General features: G+C 41.1%; 1 protein-coding gene across 1 annotated transcript; it reads left to right on the top strand.

Moving 5' to 3' along the window:
- Positions 1-19,357, top strand: LOC139632405 (zinc finger protein 208). The gene is made up of 16 exons (XM_071497323.1): positions 1-624; positions 1,496-1,863; positions 2,229-2,298; positions 2,475-4,054; positions 5,130-5,300; positions 6,537-6,870; positions 8,132-8,188; positions 8,509-9,986; positions 11,772-11,906; positions 13,192-13,290; positions 14,084-14,303; positions 15,342-15,412; positions 15,859-15,984; positions 16,124-16,403; positions 16,917-17,662; positions 18,420-19,357. The coding sequence occupies exons 1-16, from the start codon at positions 207-209 to the stop codon at positions 18,684-18,686; spliced, it is 6,420 nt and encodes a 2,139-aa protein (XP_071353424.1). The 5' UTR covers positions 1-206; the 3' UTR covers positions 18,687-19,357.
- The last annotated feature ends 37 nt before the right edge of the window (positions 19,358-19,394 follow it).

Genomic DNA, 19,394 nt, shown 5'->3' with positions numbered 1-19,394 from the left:
GTGACACCGGAAACGGATATGTAACACGGAATCTTTTTAGAGGTGCACAATCTAACATTTAGGACAGTAAATGTTACGTGAATACGGAAGACGTACTGTTGTTGCATTTAAAATACAATTCTGTCTTGACTTTCAATTACTATTTAAAAGTAAATATGTCCGACGAGCTGGCGGACACAGTGGGCTGAGCTTTAAACTGAAGAAAAATGGAGGCGAGGTTCGGCAACGAAGTAGCGACGGTCGTGGAAGTCGCTATCCAGGCGGTTGTGTCTGTGTTCAAGGATGTCTGGGCGAAAGAGGCGCCAAACACGGAGTGGGAAGAAGCGAAGTTCGGTGAAATCCAGGGGATAGAGAAGTGTCTTGTAGTTCAGATCCACAAAGTGTTCACGGAGTTCTCCTCGGAGCTGTTTGAGGAGAATGAGGCTCTGCGGGCCAAAGTGGAGCAGCTGGAGGATGTGCTGCAGAGGAAAGCCGGGCAGCTGGAGCAGGAGCTGGAGGCCAGAGTGGGTCAGCTGGGCAGGGAGATGGAGCAGCTGGAGAAGGAGCTGAGGAGCATCAGTGAAGGTGGTAACAAGAGTCAGGGAGGTCCGACCCACATCCTGCTGCAGGACGGCTCACTGATAGGTGAGGGGTAGCCATCAATCGACCGATCATTCACTCCATTAGTGATCACATGAAACCTATCTGACAGTCAGACTGAGTTTAAGAGTGAGCTGGCACTCTAACAATGTCATTTACCTTTAAACTATGTGTGCAGATAGTGGCCACTGTGGCTACTACTACAGCTGCAATGATTGGCTGATTAATCAATTAGTCGAATAACAGAAATATAATCAACAACTATTGTAATAATTGATTAATCATTTGAAAATAAAAATGGCATTCAATCACTAGTTCCAGCTTGTTGTGTGTGAAGATTTGCTGTCATTACAGATTCAGAAAATTTGATCGTTGATCGAACTTTGGGCTTTGGGAAACTGTGACACTGGCCCATTTTCCTGACATTTTGTAGTCTAATTAATTAATCTGGAGAATAATTGGCAGATTATTTAGTCATGAAAATAATCATTACTTGACCATTATTGATTAACGTGTCAATTGATGATTTAATGTGGATTAATTGTTGAGTCTACAAAATGTAAGAGAATTGTAAAAAGACTCTTTACAGTTTCCAGGTGGCATCTTCACTTTGCTTACATTGTCCACCGATCAGCCCAAAACCCAAAGATATTTAATGTACAATGACAGAAAACAGAACAATGTAGTGAATCTTTACATTTGAGAAACTGGAACACATGAATTGTTTGTTGCTCTTTGTTAATTTTCTTGTCGGTACAGTAAGTCTAACTGTTCATGTTCCTTTCCTGTGTGCAAGTTCATTATTTTCTGCATGGATCAGTTATTCATGGGCCACTGCACTATTCTGCCAGCGCACATTCATTAATGAAATGAGTTTGATGTGACACAGTGTCTCTCTGTCTTTGAAACAATACAGGAGCACCAGTGCTGTCACTCTCCACCAGTCAAGCTGCTCCAAAACTTGTTCAAACCACCTCAGACTCTCCACCAGCTTCAGCAGAGAGTGAAGTCATTCCCAGCTCCATGGCTGAATCTGTGACTTCCCCTAACCCTGCTGTAGCCCCGATGGTGTTTGTTGGCAGCGTCAGCTCTGCTCCCACGGTGCTGGTGGTGGGTGCCAGCCAAGTTGTCACCCAGCCCCCTACGCCATTGCCAGTTGTCTGTGAAACCACTGGAACAGCACAACTCATCCTCAATGCAGCAGCCTCGTCAGAGTCTACACCTCAAATCGCCCCCAGTCCAGACTCCAGCACCATCAGTGGTCTTGACTCAGCACAGGAAAAGGTCAGGTGTTAATGGAGCTCTATTTGCCTGGAGGCAGCCATGTCTTAAAGATCAGATACCTAAACTATTGTACTGTGTTTTTAGTTTTTATTTGTCTTTCTGATGCTATTAGTTTGGACCAGACATAGTGTCTGTATACTTGTTTACATCTCAGTGGTGTTTCTTTCCCACCCTGGTGGGATACAGTGTGTACGTTAAGGGCTGTATGAAAAGTGAGCCAAAAATAATTCTCAAAAATTTTTAGGTTGATGTTTCTATAAGACGAAGTGTAATGCAGAGGAAACGGTTATTGTAGTTTCTGATTGCATATCATGAGGTACAATCAACTTTCACTTAAACTCAGATAATTTACTTATGCATCACAGAAATCTGTGGAAGAGGCACCTTCAGGGAGAACAAGGAGGACGAGGAGAGTGCTCTCTAAAACTGAAAAAGGTACGATTAGATTTCAGGGTGTTGCTTCTTACAGGATGTGTGCGTTTCATTTCAGTTTGTGAAGTAACTGGAATAGGTGGAGGATAATCCCTCTTGGAAAAACTAAACATTGAATTACAATCTTCAAATAAAATTAGACTAATTTTGTCTTTTTTTTTTTCCCCTCCCACTTCCAGCTTCCATTGACACCAGCACTGAAGAGAACAAAATCAAGTTAGGTGAAAGTCTAAGGAAAAAAGAGTCACGGACAGTGAAGCGTTTTTTCTGTGAGCATTGTAACGTCGGCTTTCATTGGAAAGGTGACTTGAACAAACACATGAAGGTCCACAAAAAGCCGTTTCCTTGTGACCAGTGCGACAGAAGTTTCCTGGAGAAGAAGTCTCTGGAAAATCACGCTTTGCGTCATGAGGCGAGTAAAGCCCCCCTGCCCTTCCCCTGTCCTCAGTGTAAAAGATCGTACAGAAAAGAGCAGTCGCTTCAGAATCACCTCAAGCGTCACCAGCGGCTGAAACCACCAAAGCCGTTTGCCTGCGATCAGTGTGGGAAAACATTCAGAATCAAGCAGTCTCTGGAAAACCACCTCGTACGCCACGAGAAGTGGAAGCAAATGTTGAAGTGCCAGCTTTGTGACAAGACTTGCAAGACATCCGTCCAGCTGAAATGTCACATGGCCGTACACTCGGAGGAAAGACCATTCAGCTGTGGAACATGTGGGAAGGAGTTTAAAAGTAAGGACACGCTACGCTTCCATCGGATGGTTCACACAAACACCAAAAAATACAAGTGCACAATGTGCGAAGAGACTTTCAAATATGCCCACTCCCTGACAGTGCACAAGAGGAAACACACGGGCGTCACGCCGTTCATATGCACTGTGTGCAACAGGTCATACAGGACTGGCACTGCTCTGAAAAGACACAGCGTGGTCCACACAGGGGAGAAGCCGTTCACCTGTCACATATGTGGAGCGAGGTTCAGCCTGAATAACAACCTCAAGAGGCACCTTCGCATTCACACAGGAGAGAAGCCGTTCACCTGTCAGGAGTGCGGCAAGAGCTTCTCAGACAACAACAAGCTCAAGTCGCACATGCTCATCCACGGTGCCAGAAAGCCTTTTATGTGCGATCTGTGTGGAAAGACCTTCCTCTTCAACTGCAGGCTGCTAATACATCAGAGGTACGTGCATGCTGACAGGAATGAGGAGACGGACGGAACGCAAAGATTTTTCCAGACTAGACGGCAAAACAAGTCTCTGGTGAAACCATTCAGCTGCAAAATATGTCTGAGAGGTTTCAGTGCTGCACACTCCCTCAAACTTCACGAAAGAGGCCACAGTGAGCACAAGGAGTACAACTGCGGCATATGTGGGAAGTCTTTCCATAACAAATACTCTTTCGGGTATCATCAGAGAAGCCACTCGGGGGAGAGGCCCTTTGTCTGTGACGTGTGTGGGAAGAGGTTTTTCCATGCCGGTAGTCTGAAGCAGCACGAGCGGATTCACACCGGTGAAAAGCCGTACAAATGCGACCAGTGCGGCAAGGCCTTCCGAACAGACGGGAACTTCTACAGACACCTGCGGATCCACACAGGCGAGAAACCGTTTGAATGTTTGTACTGTCAGAGGAAGTTCCACCAGTCAAATCAGCTCAAGTCTCACCTTCAGGTACACACCGGGCAGAAGCTCTACTCGTGTCAGCAGTGTGGACGCGGCTTCTCAGACTCAAGGCAGCTGAAGAAGCACAGCTGTGATGGATCATAGGCGAGGTGATGCCCCCAGTGATGCACCCAGCTGATCGACAAATGGAAGAACTTGTGTCAACTTGATAGTGATAAATGAAGTGGCAGTATGTTGTGTTAAGGGAAACAATTAAAAATGTACTTCCAAAAATACAAAATATTACTCAGCTGAACAGGAGGGACACTGATAAAAATAACTTGATTAGTTTTATCTTCATAATCTGTTGTTGAGAGCTGGTGCATTAAAAGGAAATTAATTTGTTCTAGTTTTGAAAATATGTTGAGTTGTTGCAATTGTTAAGTAAAAATACAAAACACTTGCTTGTGGTAGCTTCATGGTACAAAGAGGTGCTTGTTAATCCTCATATTCTTTCAACACTTCAGGGCTCTGGTAACGCTCACTTGTCATTACTCTTGTTATGTTAGAGTTAAGGGATTAAAGTATTTAATACAGTACTTGATTGTAAAGGTAGTGGCAGCTCTACTCTCATTCAGAGCATTCATAGTAGAGGCTAGCAGCATTGTGGCATTTATGGTTCTTTTTTTTCTCTTTTTGCTTCAGTAACCTCAGCTGTTAAACACATTATTTAAAAAAAACAGATAGGGCTGCTTACCATTTAAAGGACATCATGGCCATTTAAAAATCTCAAAGTTACACATGTGAAACAGGTATTGAGGTAAGATACCTCTAAATATATTGAAGGGGATGGATGCTGCAAAAATTCCAGCTTTCTGTGTTAGGAAGAGTTAGGAAGTGAAACGTTTTTTCTTTTTCAAATTGAATTTGTTAAATTAAGATTAAGGTAATTGTTTATTTTGAAAGATTTCTTATACTGTTTTCTATTATGTTATGAGTTCATAATAATCCACGAGAGAATGCCGTCAAGATGTGATTATTTTCAAAGTAAAAATTTACCTCGTAAAATGTACAGCTCTGTTGAATGAGGCCAATGTATACTATTTTTCGTTCCTTATTGCAAATAAAGAAAATTTGCTATCAAAGCCAACGTTGAGTTTTATTTTGAAATTGGGGTTTTCATCGTTAGTGCTACTTCCGTGTCCGGTATTAATGGCGCCGACTTTGGTGCTGTTGATCTCCGACGGTTAAAGAGTCGGCAGTGAACTTTGGAGATAAAATGTCAGAAAACTCAATATTTTATTCAGAAACAAAGACCATCGTGGATGTGGTCGTAAAGACGGCCGTGGATGTTATCGGAAACTTACAAGAAGAAAATTCAACAAAGGAGCCAAATGTGAGACGTAAGGTTAGTGAACGGTTCATGTTTTTGAAGTAACTAGCTTATTATAGGAGATGTATGACTGCTCCGAGATGTTGTAGCTGGGGGAGATTGGACCAACGAAGTAAAGTCAAGTAGGCGGACAGCTCAACAAAGATGGCGTAGTGTCAGTTTGTGCGGCAGCTAGCTAACATCTACAAAATAAAGTTCTGAAGGGGAAAAAATTAGTTCCGGGTACCTAATAAGCAACACACTGGTGTTATGATAGACTGTAGCTAAACATGTAGGCGTAGGCTCTTCGTACGAGTTTTTAAATTACATTATTATTTTGTTTTGTATTAATGGCGCCTGATAAACACCCCAGCCCATTTTAATTGGGTGATTTACTGTTTTATCCTCCACAGTAGCTGAAACAATTTGATCAATGGATTAGTTGATCAGTTTATCGGTAACTACTGATAAGTGATTAGCCGTTTAGTCATTGTTTAAACAGAAACGAAACACATTTGTTGGTTCCGGCATGTCATTTGAGTGGATTTTTCTATCTTACTTTGCCTCACATGATAATAAACTGAAGTTGTTTAGGTTTGTCACTCCTGGTTAATAAAAACAAGGAGTTTGAACATTGTTTTTGACATTTAATTTGCTTAAAGATAAATTGAGAAAATAATTGGCAGATTAATTGATGATTCAAATAATTATTAGTTGCGGCCCTGGTCATAAAAACAATCACAGCTTGTATTGACATGTTTGTTGACCCAAAAGTTGAATTTAAACTTAAAGACTCTTCTCTGGTGGATTATGGCTTCACATCCAGTGGACTTGTTTTAAGGAATGATCCATCTGGAAAATGTCTCTTGGCTATTGGTCCTAATTTTATTTGACTTATATGCAGTTGTTAACGTCACTCGGCTTTGCCGATGTCATCAATCTGAATACTGTGTACCTGTAAAAAGCCTTGTCCTCCTGATTAGTTGTCATCTGGTTATTATATTAGACTTATTGTATCATTAATGAACCATATTGGATCATCAGTTGAGCCCCTTAGAAGGCAATAATCATTGTATGATAGTTTTATATTATATTATATACAATTACACTGGAACTTTGTTTTAAGTTTTTCTCCATCTTTAGTGACTTTTTAATTTGACAGATTTAGCATGAGCAGTTGGTAATACCAGATTCTTATATCCACTATAAAAACATCCTTATGTCACTTTCAGCTACTTTTATCTAATAGCTCTTTTGTTTTAATCCTCACAGTCAGACAGCATCATGGAAATGTTGGCACGGGAGGCAACGAGAAAGATAAACACTATTTTCTCTCAATTGTCCTCAATGCTGCACCATGAAAACAAGACTCTGAAGGGCAAAGTGGGACAGCTGGAGAGTGAGCTGAAGACGATGAGTGAAAACTTTGAAAATGCCAGAATGTGGAGAGAAAATGTTCTGAACGGCTGCCCAGTCCTGTTCGAGCAGAGTGGGTTGATTTTCACCTTGAAGCCATTTGGGATGTTAAAAACAAAAACAGATAACGTGTCAGAGGCAATGACTGATTCATCGCCTGTTGCTGGGACACAGAGTGGACATGACGCTGGTAAGTTTCCATTTAAGGAGAAAACTGCTCAAAAATAATAACCCTATTATATGTTGTAAGTGGGAAATGTAGGATGACTATAAGGGTAAATATGTTTGTGGTAAAAAGAAGAAGTAACAATATATGATCTATAATTATAGCAAATAAGAATTAATAACATTCAAAGCAATAAATCTGTCACAGGCAGGCTTTCTCATGATTAGCTTCAAAGTGTAATCATAAAAATATAGCAAAACTCAGCAAATATGGAGAGTAACTGCACATAAAATACTGTATATTAACCAGAATGTCTCAGCATGACTTACTGCTCATTAACACGATGCAAAGATTCAAAGCCAACAGCTGTAGCACACAGACCAAATAACTACCATATGTGGTGCTCTCCTCACCACTTGGACAACCAAGGAGCAAATTAAGACAAAAAACAGATGAAGTTAACACAAAATGTAAACAGCAAATCGCAGAATGAAACATGAAGACAAATAACGTGAATGTTCATTCAAGCACAAACACAAGCAGTGGGAGAAACTTTGCTCTGTCCGTGCTCTACATGTTGTGGGTGCAGACACACTGAATGTGACAGCCGCTCACTAACAGGACTGGACAAGTTTTCTCACATCACAAGAGTCAGATTTTGTCTCACTGATGCTGAAGCTTAATTTATTAGACAACAAACACGCACATAAACAAACATACACAAAAGGGGAAAAAAGAAAATCTCACTTTCTTTGGGTATTTGAGTCATAATAATAATACAGAAGTCCTGACGGCTGGTTTTAAGGCTCAGTTTCTGAATACAGGCTGTGTACATTTCTCTGTGGACTGAGGCTTTGATACTTTCACAGTATTAATATAGAACCTAGACCTGCTTTGTAATCGAAACACACATGGACATCTACCTTTGACAGTATGGGACCTTTAATTTATACATATTTCTTTCATAATGATCAGGGAATCAACCTACAGTGACACAGATGAAAAGAGGCGTTTAGGGTCTGATCATCTGATAGGAAATGTGTATTCTGTGAAACCATAATGTTTTTAGTGTTTGTAGAAGCAGCACTGACTAAGTCTGTTATACTTTCTGAGAAATCTTTATTTCACTCCTGGTTTTGGAGGAACTGTGACCCACGCAGCCGATATTTTATTATTACTGGGAACAGAACATTTACAGTATTTTAGTTGACTTCAGCAATGAGTTATGTGTCTTTGTTTTCTTTCTTTACTCTTATTTAATTTTAATAATTTCTTTTTTGTTCAGATGGGGGAGAGGCAACAAAGAAGGTAAATCCTGAGTCCTCACCAGGAACTGGACAAGGTGAGATATATGGAAGTAATTCACATTAATACACAGGAAAATTAATACTCCAGTAAACATATTTGAATGAAGCTGAAATGCAGTGATGAGTGGGACTTAAACTCTAGTCTAACAATTCAGAATATAACCTTGATTCCTGATGAAAGTGTTGATATCTAATTGATGAGAAGTTCATTATTCCACAGCTGGTCTGTTACTTTGGAACTCGATATTTTAAGTTCATTAAGGATTTTATGTGTCAAAACGTTGGCTTGTTTTGCCTCTGTGGTGCTGTTACTCTGGATATGTGTGGTCAGTTTATCTTTTCTACTCCTGTCTAGGCACTACAGAGGATTGTACCACAATGAACATAACAGAATCCAAAAACGCTGACAGCCGAAACACACAGGAAGCAGAGGTCAAGCGGAGAGGGAGGACATTTTTATGTGATGTCTGCAACAAAAGCTTCAGCCGGCAGTTCCATCTGATGAAGCACATGAACACTCACAGAGAACAGAGGCTTTTCTCCTGCAACCAGTGTCCGAGAAAATTTAGGACTACTGCAACTTATGAGTACCACCTGCTGCGCCACGAGGAGAAGAAGTACGCTACGTTCAAGTGCCAGCTCTGTGAGAAGATGTTCAAAACAAAAATGCACCTGAAGACTCATCAGCTCGTGCACACAGACACAAGGCCGTTCCTCTGCTCCAGCTGTGGCAAGGGTTTCAAAACTAAACACAGCCTGCGGGCACATCAGGCCGTCCACACCACTGAAAAACCGCACAAATGCTCAGAGTGTGGGGACAGTTTCAGGTATGCCTTCAGCCTGCAGTGCCACAGAAGCATTCACACTGGAGAGCACCCTTACAAATGCACCAAGTGCGGCAAGGCTTTTGTAAAGAGGCGATCGCTGAGGGCGCACCAGTCGGTGCACAGAGGGAAGACGTTTACATGTGAGACATGTGGAGCAGGTTTCACCCTTCAACACAACCTGAAGAGACACATTCGTATTCACACGGGCGAAAAACCATTCAAATGTAAAGTCTGTGGGAAGAGTTTCATTCAGGACAACAAGCTGAAAGCACACATGCTCCTTCACGGTGCTTCAAAGTCGTTTATGTGCGACCTGTGTGGAAAGACTTTTCTGTACAACTGCCAGCTGCAGAAACACCAGAAAGTTATTCACGATGAAGGACAAGTGCAGGTCATCAGAGGACGAACTCAGGAGCGAGGTAACCGCAGAGTTATCTATCGACGGGACAGAACGACAGTAGACGTGACGCCGTTTAGCTGCAAGACCTGTCACAAGGGCTTTGAAACTGAGAGCTCACTGAACAGACATCAGCTGATCCACACAGGTCAGACACAATACAGCTGCCACATATGTGGGAAGCATTTTTTCTACAAAAACACCTACGACTACCATCAGCGGATCCACTCAGGAGAACGGCCGTTTGGTTGTGACATATGTGGGAAGAGGTTCATCATCCATCAGGCTCTCAAGTCCCACCAATTACAGCACTCTGGAGAGAAACCACATAAATGTGAGGAGTGTGGCAAGGCCTTCAGGATCTACACAAACTACCTCAGACACCTGCGGATCCACACAGGGGAGAAGCCATATGAGTGTGAAGTGTGCGGAGTGAGGTTCAGGCAGCTGGGACACGTTAAGTTTCACATGCAGGTCCACACAGGAGAAAGACCATATTCTTGCAGCAGCTGTGGACTTGGATTTTCAGACTCAAGGCTGCTCAAGAGACATAACTGTGCTGAGAAATATCAGAAACTGTTAGGGGAAACACTCCCATCAGCTGGAAACTAAAGCAATATTTCAGCTATGACGTGGCGCTGCAGTAAGGTAGGTCTCTACCTGTGGTAGATTTGGATATTTAAAGAAATCTAGACCCAAAACAGAACCTGTTGTAGAACAAAAAGCTAAACCAACAAACACCACTGCTACCATGTATCCAGTAACAAATGATGTTTTGTTTAGCGGAAGAATTCTTCTGATGAATGTTTTCTAAAGAAAATGTTACCTTGGTCATTATGAGGGTTGAAACTAAACTCTGGTCATTAAACTCTGAAAGGATCATCCACATGTTTCAGGCTTCATCTCATTAATAAAAGTGTTTCTATTTTTGTCGACTGTATAAGACCTTGAATTGTGTAACTGTGCAGTTTAAGCATCCTCAACTAAAGATACAGCCAATATATGAACCCAAAAACTCTGTATTTATATACAGAGGCTACCTTAAATTATATGACTCCTAATATGACTCCTAATTTTCATATTTCAGTTTTCCATTAGTGTGGATTTTGTTTAATGGAGATCATTACATGGTACATGGTCCATTTGATATTCTTTGATAACAACAGGTATCTTATTAAAAGACACTGTTGACATTAGCAATAACAAGGCTATGAATGCCTGAGTGATGACTGTAAGAATAACAGAGCATAAATGTCTGTTATTCACCTTAATAATGTGGAATTTATATTAATATTTATACAGTTTCAATAATACTGCTGTTGTTTTCTCAATAATCATACTAATAATGTCAAGTAAATATTGACATCAGCAAGGATTGCATATTAATGTGTTAGCCATGAATTAATAAAGCATAAAGACTCATCAACCATCAGTTCCACCAGTGTCAAGGCAGAAACAATAAACTTTTTAAAAATAACTAAAAAAATTAAACATTCAAAAAGTATTAATCAAATAGTATTTTTCAGGGATATTTATTGTTACCTTTCTATTGTTTAATACCAAGGTGTGTGGTACTGCTACATACACTACTAACAAACAAGGCTGAGAAAACCAGAATTTATACAAGAAAGAATAATAAGAATAAACTTCTCTGCAGTACTGCTTTAAAATCTTATTCCTTCTTATTATTTCTGCAGCTCAGAATAACACGAGGAGACTTTGTGATGGTAATTGTAAATATCAGATAAACCTGTTGTCTTTTACTGGAAAAATAATCCACACACTTAAATATTTCCCATGATTATAAATGCAGCATGTCAGTCAGAAAGATCCTCATCAGACATTAAGAAGTCTCTCTCCACCTCTCCTCCTCTTTTCTCTGCTTTAGCAGCAGCAACAATCAAACATAACTTTTTATGAGCATCCCATATTCATAAAAGTTTGTCCGTCATGGTCACAAAAAAACAAGAACAAAAGAAAAAAATGTACTCTTAACTAAAGACCCTTATTGTAATTCTTTAACTCATTTACAGTATTTTCTCCACCTTACCTTATTATTTGGAGATGACTTCAGTTATTTCTGCAGCTTCTTATTATACACTAATAATGTGATCAAATTGTTTACATTGCAGGAAAATTTATTTTCTGCTGTAAACGTGAGCTGATGTCTCAGTTTTATCATATTAATCTTCATGGTGCAGGACCCTGGAGGACTGAATGCAACTGTACTCAAGTGTGCGTGCTTTTATTTTGAAAAACACGACCAGGAAGAAAAAGGTGGGTCCGTGTTGTGAGTGGTGCGAGTTTTTTTTTTTTCATCATAGTGACAATGTTGTAGCATCAAAAGCAGTTTGCTTTCATCATAAAATTACAGAACCGCAGCAGCAGGTGTAGCCGACACACCGATTCGTCAGCATGTCAGACTTGGAGGCGCAGGTAGACTCGGTTCTGGAGACGATGGTCAACACGGCTGTCACAGAAATGACCAAAGTTACGGCTGAAAACACACAGGGGAGCTCGGAGGAGAAGGTGCGTGGGGCTGTTTGTGAGCACTGTCAGTGTGCAATGTGGTTTTGTTTCTGCTGTTCTTTTTTGTTGTTGTTGTTGTTGTTTTGGGTTGTTCCTCCTGTCTGTGTTGACGCTCCCTCATAGACAACCAGCTGATCATAGAAATAGAAGAGCTAGCTAGCTGCTGTAGTCAGCATCCAGAGGCTAAACTCTAATTACTACTGACCGCAAGGCTGTTACACAGAAAGCATCTGATATTCAGGCTAAATAAAATTTAAACATGCAGGTGTGGATGGTCAAGGTGCCACAACAACCGAGAAGAATCCATCTTTGGACGCCATTTTGAGTTGGACAGCAGACCCAGGCCTATCTATCTGCTGTATGTCTAGAAACGTTTCAGCCGCCACGACTGTGATCAATTCATCAGTTCATGTTTTATATCTATAACTGCTGTGATCATGTCTAATGATTATTTTAATATAGTTAGTTAGTATATGAGTAAGTACATTTACTCATTTACTCATTTTACCAAAGTGAACAATCCAAGTAATACTTCCACCCTGCTGCTACTCAACCACAAAAAACCCCACTGACAGCTGCAGTTACTTTGCAGATGAATGTCAGTTATTTCTCATTTTCATTTTACTGAGTCTAAAAAATCTCAAAAAGGAAAAAACAAACAAGTTATAGGAGCCCATGATCTTCAAATTTCTTGTTTTGTCCAAGCAAAAATCTCAAGATATTAACTTTATTAGAGCTGAAGTTTAGTCATTCAACAGAAAATAGTCAGCAAGTATTTTGATAATTGATTAATTGTTTCATTCATTAGTGCAGTGGTCTAACAAAGGTCTCTTCTTCTCATCTCATGTTTTTCATTAACCAGCCTATGCAGTGACTTAGAGAAACATCAGTTGCATTAGTAAGTTATTTGAAATCCCAAAGTCATGCCTCACTAACCCCCGGCATTTGTTAAGTTCTAACTAGCATACACTTTTTTTTTCCTTGACCTTCTATCACATGCAGTATAAGAATAATAATGATAGTTAAAGGTCCCATAGTAAGACATTATCAGTATAATCATTATTTTGCACCACAGCATTGTGATCGTTTCATGACATCCTTCTGAAATGTCTCATAGCATTAGTAATCTCCTGTCGTTGTTATGAGGGTATTGTGTTGGTATGAAATGACTCTCCCTGATCACCTGAAACTGTCCTTTCATTTTCACCCTTGATTCTGCTGTGACACTTGATTAGTATTCATGTGTTTATCTGCCTCTAACAGTGGTCTGCGTTGTTCCCGTCAGGTGATCCAGTTCAGTGTCTTCATGACGTATCTGGCTCGAGAAACTGTGGAGAAGCTCTGCCAGCTTTTCCATGAATGTTCTGCTGTGCTGCGGGTAGAAGTACGTTGCCTGACTGCACTCATTTATTTGTCTTTGGAAAATCAGTGTCAGTTCTTTTTTTTTTTACAGTCTTATCTGTTGTTATTATCAGGGAAAGATTGTCATTATATCCCAATGACCATATCTGTACATGGTATGTATTAAATTTTTCACATTTATTTTCACTATCCAGCACTTTTCTAGATCTGGTACCACATGTTCTGCAGGGTTATACATTTACCTGTGAAAGAAGGAATTTCAACATCATTAACAGAACGTTTATCTTCCTATATATTGTATTGTAGCTGAAACTACTAATTATTTTCATTGTCACTTTCTCAATAAATTGCTTAATGGTTTGATCTATAAAACATCAGAAGATTTCCATCGCAAGATTTCTGAAAGTCCTTCAAGTCTTTCAAAGCCAAAGATATGACTATAATGTAAAGTGAATTTTTTGGCATCTTTGTTTAAAAAATTACTGACATGATTAGTCAACTGAAACTTACAATTCAGCTTCTGTACCTGGAGAAGCTTTACAGTAACCTTTAAGTAGTAGTGCACAATATTATAAATGTTAAAGGGATTGCTACCACTGTACACACAGTGTGAGATAATAACTGATAGTTGACCTATTTCTGTAATTTCTCTGTCATATCACTGAAGCCTAGTGTTAAACAATATACACCAATCAGCCACTGCATTAAAACCAGCTGTCTGTTTTATTGTTGTGGCTCTTCTGTGTATTTAATACTTAAAATCCTGAATTTGTCTCGATTTCTATTTAAAGAGCTGGTTTGTTTTTGTTCTGCAGTTGTCGCAGGGTGTGGCAGAGATTGAGGACCTGAGGAGGAGGCTGGAGGTGGCGGAGACAGAGCTGAAGCTGGTGTTGGGGGGCAGCAGAGGCCAGAAGGAAGCGGAGGAGCTGACGGAGGGAGGCAGCGGACAGGAGGAGGACAGGAGGGCCCCAGCCAACGGAGCAGAAGGAGATTCAGTCCAGATCATCCACCGCTCAGGGAGAGAGAGTCGCAGAGGTGACCAGTTTGTCCTTTCATTAAACACTGAGTGGAAAATCAGCTGTAATATTCTATCACAAATGTTGATGTTTAACGCATCATTTTTAATTACGACTAACCTTTGTGTTTTTATCTTTTTTGTTTCTATATAGACAAAAGTTGGACATTTTCACATTTTTCCATTTAAAATAAAACTAAAGCCAGCAGCTGTTTAGCTTAGCTTAGCATAAAGACTGGAAACAGGGGGAAGTGGCTAGCCTAGCTCTGTCCAAACGTAACAAAATCCTCCTACCAGTACCTCTGAAGCTCAATCATTCAAATGTTAAATCTCGGTTGGTCAATTTGCATGAACCTGTAGTATGTACTTAAAAGGGTAAAAATTACAATGAGCCATTTTACAAGTGGTTTTGTGGTTAAGTCTAAGTTTTTGAACAGTTGCCAGGCAACTGTAAAACAACAAACTGACATTTTTGCATTTTGGTATTTTCCCAAAATAGGAAACTTTTCCTTTAAGTTAAGTGAACAAGCTCTTTGTTGCTCCTAAACAACTTACATCATGCACATCTATCATAATAATGAGGCATCTTTTCTTTTTGTCACTATCTTCTGCTTTTATTTAGCTTTGTAGCACAGAATAGGAAGTATATGTTTGATATGACACTAAATGATTATTATTGTTAGAATATTATTCAGTTTTTCTTTGTTAGCACGATGACAGCAGTCAGCATTTGTCAGAGGTTTCATTATTGTCCATGTTTTTCTCAGTCTGAGTCTTTAAAGTGTGGTTCTTCCCGCTCAGTTTGTTAAGTAGCAGAACTGGTTAAAAACCAGGCTATAAATCTGGAATGATCCTGTGTGTTAGGGCAGTGATTTTCCTTCTTTCACACTGCACTGAAGAGGCTGCGCTGATCTTAGAGTAGTTTACCACCAGACAGACGCTGACACAGTACAAACAGGTTCATGTCTCCACTGTCTTTACTCTGTCTCCTCTTTTCTTGGTCTGATCAAGCCGAACTTCCCAAAAGCACTATTAAATAACTTCTTGAATTTTTACAGCTGTGGCCAGTGGTGATGCTGGGGTGAAAAGGTCACCAATAATTCACCTGTGGAAAGGCAGAACATATGAGGTAAATTCCCGTCCCGTGTGACACACAGATGTTCATCGTCTGTTGAGGCTGAACTGGGTTTGATACTGGTTTCTCTTTCACAGAACTTCTTCTTTGGTGAATCAGATGAATGTCAGTAACAAAGAATGATATTTAAGTTGTTTGTATTGTAACATCTCTTCTTTTATTTGTAAAACATATTGCCAAAGGTATGTGGACACCCAAACACCCACCCATATGTAACCGTTGAACGTGAATGTCTGCTGCTGTAACAGCCTCATTCATCTGAGAAGGCCTTCCACAGTCAGTCAGAACATGGCTACAGACGTTTGCTCCCAGTCCAAATGTGTTTCCTAGTCAGCCAAACTGGGAATCTCAAAGTTGACATTGTATTGACATAATGGGCCCTGAACCTGAACCGAGAGTCTTACATCTGTCCACATCTGCTCATTCTGTCTTTCTCTCAGGACAGTGTCCAACCGGTTATAATAAAGGAGGAAGGATTGGAAGTGTTTGCTGACCAGGCGTCTCCTGATTCTGGTCAGTGCAGAGATGAAGCTAGCCACAACGTTGATGACGACCCAGACTACCAGGTTGATTTATGAATACCTCAATACTTTGTTTATAATGTTTAAATCATTTTTACAGCTCTCTGTTGTCTGTTTATTATGTAAGTAATTTAACATACATAGTTTTCTTGAATTAACATATTTAATAATTTTTCTCTGTCAGTTGGAGGCAGAAGATCTAGACGATGGAGACCCAGGATACACCGCAAGACCTAAACGTGTCGTAAAGCCCAAGTCCACCCGAGGTCGAGCAAAGAAAGAGGGTCAGAGCCAGCAGCCTCTGAGCTGCAAACACTGCAGGAAGACCTTCACCAAGCTGCTGCAGCTCAAAGCCCACCAGGCCGTCCACGGGGCGAACGCTGAGAAGCCCTTCCACTGTGCTCAGTGTGGCAGAGGTTTTTCATTCCAGCGCAGCCTCAATGCACACATGCTGCTTCACACAGGTGAGTGTTCAGCTTCATGTGAGATAAACTTTCAGACCTGACGTCTGATCACCTCATCAAGTCGTTATACTGATCGCGTTAAGAATTATCTGCGTAAACATACATAGGAAACATATTTAGACATTCATCTGGAGAAGTGTTCCTGGCCTTCTGGTGAATCCAGGTCCACTATTCACTCTCTCTTCTGTTCTGGGTCTTTAGCTGACAGATGTTCCACTTTCTTCACCAGCTAATTGCTAACTGTGTGTCTCCTGTATGGCCTGGGCAGGTAGTGCACAGTGTTGTCTGTTAAAAGACCTGCCACCTGCTGCTGCTGGAAATGGGGCTGATGAGATCGATGTGACTCAACCATACAGTGAAACTGGGTTAAGACGAAAAGGCAGATGTCGGTGTTAGTGACCGCTTTCACAATATTATCTAGTCATAAAAATGTTTATTAGGGCAGCTTTAAAAAGCATGTTACATTTGTCTGGAGTATGCAACTGTTATAATACTCATTTTTCCCATATACAGGTGTGAGGCCACACACCTGTGATGTTTGTGGGAAGGGTTTCACCCTGAAGCAGCTGCTGCGGAACCACCAGCGCCTCCACGCCGAGGTCCGTCCATATCGCTGTGAACAGTGCGGGAAGAGCTTCTACCGAGCCCACGGTCTGAAAATGCACCAGATGGTCCACACCGGAGAGCGGGCCTTTAACTGCCAGTACTGCAGCAAAAGCTTCACAATACAAGGTAACCTGCAGCGCCACCTGCGCATACACACGGGGGAGAAGCCCTTCAGGTGCGAGACTTGTGGCAAAAGCTTCAACCAGGCCGACACTCTGAAAGGCCATCAGCGGATACACACCGGCGAGCGTCCCTTCAGCTGTGAGACCTGCGGCAAGTGTTTCATCCAGAAGAGTGCCTTGAAGATGCACCAGAAGACCTCTCACTCAGGCGAGAACTCACTGGCCTGCGTGGCGTGCGGCTCTACGGTAGCCTGCGTGGACTCCTTACGCAAACACCTCCAGACGCATGCGGCGACCATCCCGTGCACGTGCGTGCTCTGCGGCCGACGGCTCAGCTCGATCACTGACCTGCGCTCGCACCAGCAGCACCACACAGTGGACAGGCCTCACAGCTGCGGGCTCTGTGGGAAGAGTTTCAAGTCGTCCAGTTACCTGAAGATTCACCTGAAGACACACAGCGGGGAGAGGCCCTTCTCCTGTGACATCTGTGGTCGCATGTTTACACAGCACAGCAGCCTTAAATCACATCAGGTGGGTTTACACTGCCTAGTGTTTTCATAATGGACAGGGGCAACAAAAGTGTCTTGTGATGAGGAAAGATACCACATTCCCTGTCGTTTGCTGTTGGCATGAGAAGAAAAATATGTCGCTCATTTGTAACAACATCCATGTTTGAGCAGCTCAAAAGTTCTAAGTCAAACAGAGCATTAGTCAGTCAAAGACTTTAACGCCCTCACCTACATCAACCCCAACAGATATACTGGATTTTACTGATTTGGTGTCATGGAATAAACAAATAGGAGGATAAACAGGATACACACGGATCTGATGTAAAGGAGACAGAGCAGCGTCACGCTGCTCTGTCTCCTTTACATCAGACACACAGTTAGTTAAATAATAATTAGTTTGATTTAAGCACTTGTTCGTGAACTACAACACCTGTTTTTGGTCACATACAGTGGGTGACGTTCTCACACTGCTGCAGTGATGACTCAGGCTGTTCAGTACACCCTGATGTTGCTCTTGTATGTGGTTGCAGACGCAACAAAGCACACTTCCTGTTGACATGACACTGGTTGTGTAAATTAGAAACAAAAAATGCTCTAAAATTGACCCTTTTTACACATCAAGTTTTATGTCAACACAAGCTGAGTTCATTTTCTAAATAGGAAACAGAGTGATTTTAACTATGAAGATATTTAGATAGACTTTAGATTTCAGGACCAGCCTCACCTTCTGCAGCAGTATGTAAATCTTTATGCTTTTCTGTTGACCTTGTCCTCCAAAGGTGGTCCACACAGGAGAGAAACCATTCAGCTGTGACACATGCGGGAAGTGTTTCAGCAACACGGGCAACCTGAACAGACACCAGCGTATCCACACTGGGGAGAAGCCGTTCAGCTGCGACACGTGCGGACGCAGCTTCAACCAGGGCAACAGCCTGAAGGCCCACCAGCAGATACACACTGGGGAGAAACAGTTTATGTGTGACAAGTGTGGGAAGAGTTTCTCCTACCTGAGGAACCTGAAGGACCACAAGTGCTTCTACGTCTGAAGCTAAACTGCAAAGACACATCTGCCCCGGTGGCAGAGCAGAGGGTCTAAGTTTCCTTGTGCCAGCTGAGAAACACAGGGATGGGCTGGGAAAATAATGTAATGCGTTTGCAGTGAAATAGTCAAAGGTTTAAGAACTTAAGGTGAGCAGCTTTTTGTGTTTTAAATGGAAGGTATTTACCAAATACTGTAGTCCAGACAGACTTTCAGGGAGTAAAACAGCTTGAACAAGATACTGGAAAAACATTTAAATCCAGGAAGAATACACAGAACACAGCTGAAATTTAACAGGATTTTACCAGCAGCTGTTAAATTCTAACTCTGATTCCAGTGTGACCGATTGATTTGATCTAATTTAGGTTTTTTCAGGATTTAAAACCACATTATCTAAGTTTTAAGTCTGATAGTGGTTTAAACTGAAAAGTGCTTTCCTGCCTTTTTTCCAAACATCATTTAGATTATAAATGAATGACTGAAATACTACTGTGAGTTTTTGGAAACAAACTTGCCTTGTATTCAAAGAACTGATGTGCTGTCTGAGAAAATATACAAACAGATTCTGAAACAGTTTTTTGTAAGAATGTTTCATCTGTAATTTTTCCTGGTGAGTGTGTATTTGTTATATCTCAGCTTTGTTACTGTGAGTCAAATGGATAAACAGTGAAGTTTAAATCTTGTTTTTTTTCTTGTTCTATGTTTTCATAATGCA

This window comes from Trachinotus anak, unplaced genomic scaffold (assembly GCF_046630095.1).
Source record: "Trachinotus anak isolate AG129_WGS33_773 ecotype Australia unplaced genomic scaffold, CSIRO_AGI_Tana_v1 ptg000014l, whole genome shotgun sequence".
In the NCBI taxonomy this organism is placed as follows: domain Eukaryota; kingdom Metazoa; phylum Chordata; class Actinopteri; order Carangiformes; family Carangidae; genus Trachinotus; species Trachinotus anak.
This window is presented reverse-complemented; position numbering and strand designations above follow the sequence as displayed.

Bases quoted from the DNA above. Each gene is read 5' to 3' on its own strand.
- LOC139632405 (XM_071497323.1), top strand. From the start codon at position 207: ATGGAGGCGAGGTTCGGCAACGAAGTAGCGACGGTCGTGGAAGTCGCT. The intron at 625-1,495 runs GTGAGGGGTAGC...GAAACAATACAG, and splicing joins GCAGGACGGCTCACTGATAG to GAGCACCAGTGCTGTCACTC. The intron at 6,871-8,131 runs GTAAGTTTCCAT...TTTTTTGTTCAG, and splicing joins ACAGAGTGGACATGACGCTG to ATGGGGGAGAGGCAACAAAG.